We start from the raw sequence: 7,118 nt of genomic DNA, 5'->3' as shown, positions 1-7,118 counted from the left end.
CCACAGCTCGCTTGGATCTGCCAGTTACAAAGTCCAGACTAGGGATGGGCATGGGGGTCTTCCCTGCAACCAGGTCAATATCTGGTAACAGAGTGGCCAGAACACATATTCCAGTCCAATTATGGGGGAGGTAGGTGTAGGCTAGGTTATTCCCGCAGACGAATACAGTGGTGTTAGTACTGCATAGGGAGGAGCTGATAGTGATGTACTGGTGGCATTGGGCAAGGGACGTGATTCCTACATCTGTGCTGTTGTTCTGAGAGGTAAGGTTACTTATGAAGCAAGATGCGTTGAACGGACTAATGAACTGAACGGGGAAGGGTTCAGGTAGGGAAGAGGGGAAGCAGTCATTGGTTATGCTAATATTAACTATGGTGGGGATGGCGATGGGTCGGGGAGCTTGTTGGGGTAGGCACAGCCAGCAATCTTGGGCTAAAATTGGGTTAGAGGTGTTTAAGAGTGAGAAGGTGGTTTCTAGGATAGACATTGTCTGAGGGTCTAACTCGTAAGGGCTGTGCCTAGGGAGAACTAGGGGGTGGTAGTTAAGCTGTGGATACATATGTTTCGTGAGGTCTTTAAGTTTCTTTTGCGTTTCAATTTGTCTAACAGCGTCTTGGGGCCCTCCACCGTCTGACACATGTATGGGGGCTGAAGGGTTCCAGCAGAAGGCAGCTTAGACTGAGCCACGGCAGCCAGCCAGGATTTGTTTATTGTCATCACTGGCTATGGCTGCTCTGGTACTTTGTAGGATGGCCGTAAAGTAGGTAGTAGCGTTATCTGGCCCTATACATTGGATAAGTGCTAGCATTTATCCTATACATTGCTGATAGGAGTCATAACAAGAACTGTGTATCGACTCCTGGAAAGTTTTGCAAGGGCATTCTGTCATGGGGGGTAGGGGCTCGGGTTTGTTAACACATAACCATTGCTGCTTTTCGAATCCTGTGCCGCCATAAGTCTGGGTGAGGTAAGCGATTGTGGTCCCACAATCTTGGGTTTGGGTGTAGTGCTGCTGTAGACCCCCTCGTCCTACGGAGCCAGCTACTATCCTTTTACTATGTGGCAGAGCAATGGTGGTAACTATGCCACCTTTGCAATCACAGGGCCTTCCATATAGGGCTTGTAGCAATGCCTGTTTATCAACGGGGGCATTCAGTCCCCCCTTCAAGGGTTTGAAGTTTAGGGCTAGCAGGATAATGATCATTATCTTGATCATGTTTAGGGAGAGTACGGCGCAAGGTTAGTTTGAGGGGGTTGTTCTTACTCCGGTCTACAGTCCAAGCAGTTTTTTTGTCAGTGTGTCCCACGAGGTTGGACAGCGGGTCAGCAGGTTTAACGTGGGTGTGGTGAATCCAGGTAGGGATGTTATCTACCTTGATGGCGGTGGGAGTTGTCAGGATGATCTGGTAAAGTCCTTTCCATCTGGGTTCGAGGTTTTCTTGTCGGTGTCACTTGACCAGGACCCAGTCTCCCGGGTGGTACTGATGAGGTGTGGATGGGGGCCCCGTCTCATACAGTTCTCTTAGTTTAGGCCACACGGCCTCATGAACTCGCTGTAGGGCCCTGAGGGAAGATAAAAGGCTGTTATCTTGATCTAATTGAATGAGGTTTGACTTAAGGTTAGATATGATAGGTGTGGGTCTGCCAAACATGATTTCATAGGGTATAAGGCCCAATTTGTATGGGGAATTGCGAACCCTGTACAGAGCGTAGGGGAGTAGTTCTACCCAATTAGCGCCAGTCTCCATACTCAATTTAGTAAGGGTCTCTTTTAATGTTCTATTCATTCTTTCTGCTTGTCCTGAGCTTTGGGGCTGGTAGGCACAATGTAATTTCCAATCTACCCCAAGTACGGAAGCCAGTCCCTGACTTACCTTAGAGACGAATGCAGGTCCATTGTCTGACCCTATCATTACTGGAAAACCATACCTGGGCAGGATTTCTTCTAGGATCTTTTTGGCTACAATCTGCGCCGCTTCCTTCTTGGTTGGAAAGGCTTCAGTCCATCCTAAAAAGATGTCTATGAACACTAGTAAGTATTTATAGCTGTATTTTCCGGGCTTTACCTCGGTGAAGTCCACTTCCCAGTGGGTTCCTGGTAGGGTTCCTCTTTTACGGTGGCCTTGGACTGTAGCGTGTGGGTGTGCATTCTGGAGTCGACATGCAGAATAGGCTGTCACAACCCTTTATGTCTGGTCAGAGATGTTTCTTAATACCAGTTTGGATTGTCTGATGAGATCTTGAAGTCTTCGGGGCCCCAAGTGGGTAGAGTGGTGTATTTTTGTCAGGATTGCGTGGCCCAGTTTTTCGGGAAGGATAAGGTAGTCTCTGGAGTCCCTCCACCATCCATCTGTAACTCGGATCATTGGGAGCTTGCACATCCAGATAAGATCATCTTCTGAGTATTCAGGCTGTGGGGGTAAATCTCGGGGCCTTGGGTCTGGTAGCTGCGCAGGTAATACTGGGATGGGTTTTTGCGCTACCTGGCGTGCAGTTTGGTCAGCTAGGTTATTTCCTCGAGAGATTGGATCAGTTATTTTTTGGTGACCCGGGCAATGTACTATGGCCAGTTTCTTAGGGGCCCAAATAGCGACCAATAGGGCCAGAATTTCATCTCTATTTTTGATATCTTTGCCTTCAGCAGTGAGTAGTCCCCTCTCACGGTATATTGCCCCATGTATATGGGCTGTGGCAAAGGCATACCGGCTGTCTGTATATACAGTCACTTTGCGGTCCTGTCCCATTTTTAATGCTTGTGTCAAGGCAATCAGTTCTGCCCTTTGGGCAGAAGTTCCTGGGGGCAGAGCCTCTGCCCATATTACTTCAGTCTCAGATGTCACTGCTGCCCCCGCATACCTCTGTCCTTGATGGACGAAGCTGCTTCCGTCAGTGAACCAGGTGACCTCAGCATCAGGTAAAGGCCGGTCCTGTAGATCTTCCCTTATTCCATGGATCTGCGCTAGGATGTCGGCACAGTCATGGAGCGGGGAGTCCAGGTCAGGGTCGGGTAGTAGCGAGGCCGGGTTTAGAGTTCGGGGAGAGGTGTATGTGATCCGCAAGGGATTTAACAGGAGTCCTTGATAGTGGACCATCCGGGCATTGCTCATCCACCTATCGGGGGGCTGCTTGAGCACTCCTTCGATGGCGTGGGGTGTGGTGACATGTAACTCTTGGCTCAGGGACAGCTTATCGGTGTCTTTAACCATTAGGGCTGTAGCAGCTATTATCCGGAGACAAGGGGGCCATCCTGCGGCTACAGGGTCCAGTTTTTTTGAGAGATAGGCCACTGGTCTGGGCCATGGACCTAGATGCTGGGTTAGCACTGCCTTGGCTATGCCTTTGTGTTCATCCACATATAAGTGGAAAGGCTTAGAGATATCGGGCAGTCCTAGAGCTGGGGCCGATAGGAGGGCTCTCTTTATCTGTTGGAATGCCTGCTCAGCTTCCGCAGACCATTCAAATGATGGTTGGTTTTTAGAGACTGTGTAAAGGGGTTTGGCCATTTCAGCAAAACCTGGGATCCATAACCGGCAGAATCCTGCAGACCCCAGGAATTCTCTCACCTGTTGAGGCGTGGTGGGTCGCGGAATGCAGAGGACAGTCTCTTTCCGGGCATCAGTGAGCCATCTTTGTCCTTCTTTTAGCAGGTACCCCAGATATATTACCTCAGGTTTTCAGATTTGGGCCTTCTTAGCGGATGCGCGGTACCCTAGGTTCCCCAGCGTCTGCAGGAGGTTCTTCGTCCCCACGAGACAGGCTTCTCAGGTCTCAGCTGCAATAAGGAGGTCATCTACATATTGTAGGAGAGACACATTTGGGTTTAATTTCCGGTACTTACTTAAATCTTCGTGGAGGGCTTCATCAAATAGGGTAGGGGAATTTTTAAATCCTTGTGGAAGTCGGGTCCAGGTGAGTTGTCCATTTATGCCTCTTTCTGGATCCGCCCATTCAAATGCAAAGATGTCTTGGCTCTTGGGGGCCAAAGGCAGGCTGAAAAAGGCATCTTTTAAATCAAGGACAGTGTACCATTGTTTGTCTGGGCTGAGGGTACTGAGAAGAGTATAAGGGTTGGGCACGGTAGGGTGAATGTCCATAACCCGTTTGTTGACCTCTCTTAGGTCTTGCACTGGCCGGTAATCTCCACTGTTAGGCTTGCGCACAGGCAACAAAGGGGTATTCCACGCCGAATGGCATGGTCTAAGGATTCCGATGTCGAGGAGACGGCGGATGTGTGGGGTGATGCCCAGCCTGGCCTCTGCTGACATGGGGTACTGCTTGACCCTCACGGGGTTGGCCCCTGGCTTGAACTTCTATGAATAGAGCAGGATGATGTTTCGCTAGCCCTATTCCCCAGGTTTCTGCCCAGGCTTTGGGACACCAGTGGAGCCAGTAGTCAATATCCTGTTCTGGGAAGGGTGGAGTTTGGTGAAGCCGATATTCATCTTCCAGTTGTATGGTGAGGACCGAGATAGGTTGGTCCTGGGAGTCAGTTACTTTAGGCCCTCCGGGCTGAAAGTGAATTTGAGCTCCCATTTTCGTGAGGAGATCTCTTCCCAGCAAGGGGCAGGGACTATCCGGGATAACCAAAAAGGAATGGGTTACCCTTCCTGTCCCTAGATCCACGGTTCATTGGGTGGTCCAAGGATATTTTTTAGTTCCTGTAGCTCCCTGGACCCAGGAGGACTTATCAGAGATTTTTCCATGAGGGCTAGTGAGTACTGAATGCTGAGCTCCTGTGTCCACGAGGAATTGCACAGGAGTCCCCTCCACTTGTAGGATTACCCTGGGCTTGGGGAGGGGGTCTGAACCCCGTCTTCCCTATTCTGAGTCCTGGGTAAATAGGATGGGGGCCACTTTGGTTTGCCATGGCTCTGATCCCGAGCGCAGTTGTTTCTTTTTGGGACAGTCACGAATCCAACATCCTTTTTCTTTACAGTAGGCACACTGGTCTTTGTCTAGGGGGCGCCTAGGGGGGCGAGTTTTCTGTTCTCCTGTGGGCCCTTGATTTTTCTGAACTATGGCAGCTAAGACTTCAGTCATTTCCCTGGTGGCTTTGAGCTGTTTATCCTCTGGAGCGTCCCGATTATTATATACCCGCTGAGCAATGCGGAGTAAGTCCTGGATCTGTTTTCCTTCTAAATACTCTAATTTTTGGAGTTTCTTTTTGATGTCATAGGCAGCCTGGTTTACAAAAGACATTACAACAGTGGCCTGATTTTCGGGGGCCTCGGGGTCCATGGGGGTATACTGCCTAAAGGCTTCCATTAATCTTTCTAAAAAGGTGGCAGGGCTCTCTGTCTTACCTTGTACTACCGAGTACACCTTGGCCAAATTGGTGGGCTTGCGTGCTGCAGCCTGGACACCCGCCATTAGAGTCTGGCAATAAATGAGCAGTCGTCCCCTACCTTCTGCTGCGTTGTAGTCCCAATTAGGCTGAGTCAGGGGAAACGCTGCATTAATGAGATCAGGGTTAACAGTGGGTCAACCATCTTCCCCGGGGACCAGCTTCCGTGCTTCAAGTTGAATCCTCTCCCTTTCTTCCGTGGTGAACAGGATTCGCAAAAGCTGTTGGCAGTCATCCCAGGTAGGCTGGTGGGTGAACATTATGCTCTCTAGGAGGGCTATAAGATCTCTAGGGTTATCAGAAAACCGAGCATTTTGGGTTTTCCAATTATAAAGGTCACTGGTGGAGAAGGGCCAGTACTGGAGTCGGGGGTTGCCCGTTTCATCGGGGGGTCCTATTTCCCGCAGGGGTAGGGCCACAGTGGAGTCGGGGAGAGGAGAGCTTGGCTCACGCTGGGTGCGCCCAGGAGTTCGGCAGGCTGGCCCTTTGAGGTTGGTTTCATTTTCAATAGGGCTTGGCTCTGCTGCTGCCCCTAGCCTCCCTGGCTCCGGTGCAGCTGCCGCTTCCCGTCCTCCTGGTTCCCCTTGGGAGCAACCAGCGGGGCGGGGCGACTGGTGGGGCAGCTGCTGCGGGCAGGGCCTGGGGTGCGAGGGGAGGGGGATGATAGGGTGGAGGGTCCAGGGATAGTAGGTCCTGACTATCGGGCAATATGGGATTTAGGGGCGCTGAGGGGGTTCACGGCTTGGTTGGGTCAGTGGAGCAGGCCACGAGAATCTTACAGGACCCTGAGGAAAGGAAGGGAGACATCGAGGGTGGAGGGTTTTCAACAAGATCCTGCCAGACGAGGATATAGGGAGCCTGGTCTGGGTGGCCTTCCTTTCCTGGCAGGAGGGTTTTGGCCTTGACCTTAGCAACTATAGGCAAACAAAAAGTGCCCTCGGTAGGCCAGCCCACCCCGAAAGTGGGCCACTCAGACCGGCAGAAAGTGATAAGTCTCGACCGGCAGATGTCCAGGCTTAGGTTTTGGCCTCTAGTCTGGACATCCCTGAAATTAGCCAGAAGAAGGGAGAGAGGTGTACTCTGGTTCTGTCCCATAGTCTGTATAGGAAGAAATAGATGGGTCAAGTTAGTTTATGTTCCGGGAGTGAGCCGGATATACCTGCGGAGGAGAGGAGACAACTTAAATTGCAAGCGCAGCGGCAAACAGAAAGTGCCTTGGTGAAGAGACCAGATACAGAATGGGTGTCTGTAACCCGAACAAAGAGTTCCGATGGGCCAAAATGGTGCCCCAGACGGGTGCCAGAGGACGTCTCCTACTGGTCCCGACTGACTGCCCTATAGCGTGTCCGCCAGGGCTGTGTCAGTCTCTGATACAGATCCCGCGCGGGAGAGCCAGAAACAGACAGACCAACAGAAACGGACAGAGCCGGCTCACTTACCGATTGGTCTCAGAAATGACCCGTTGACTTGGGGTCTGGTGGGTTTGGGGGTATCCTGGACGAGCCCCCAAATGTAACGCCCGAAGCTCGAGAGACCCCAAAGAACGAACCACCAGAGTCCGGAGTCAAAGCCAAGTGGCGAGGGCCATTTATTTCAGGTTCGAACCTGGACCTCCATGCATTCACGAACAGTGATGCTCCGAGGTCCGGAGAAGAGCTTGCGCAGGCTTTTTATAGGCCGAGGTAAACAGTTTGGGGGATTTTCAGCCAGCGGGGGAGTTGATTGGTTGACATTAAGCTGGGGGGTATGGGTAATGCACCGATTGGACAGGAGT

General features: G+C 51.3%; 1 protein-coding gene across 1 annotated transcript; it reads right to left on the bottom strand.

Moving 5' to 3' along the window:
* Positions 1-937: 937 nt before the first annotated feature.
* On the bottom strand, positions 938-6,770 carry LOC122484220. Its single transcript, XM_043582222.1, is given in 3 exon segments — positions 938-4,298; positions 4,300-6,045; positions 6,083-6,770. Coding segments are annotated over 3 exon segments (5,262 nt in total). The 5' UTR covers positions 6,440-6,770; the 3' UTR covers positions 938-1,139.
* Positions 6,771-7,118: the final 348 nt, after the last annotated feature.

This window comes from Prionailurus bengalensis, chromosome D1 (assembly GCF_016509475.1).
Source record: "Prionailurus bengalensis isolate Pbe53 chromosome D1, Fcat_Pben_1.1_paternal_pri, whole genome shotgun sequence".
NCBI lineage: Eukaryota > Metazoa > Chordata > Mammalia > Carnivora > Felidae > Prionailurus > Prionailurus bengalensis.
The sequence above is the reverse complement of the archived record's forward strand: the minus strand, read 5'-3'. Positions and strand labels throughout refer to the sequence as shown.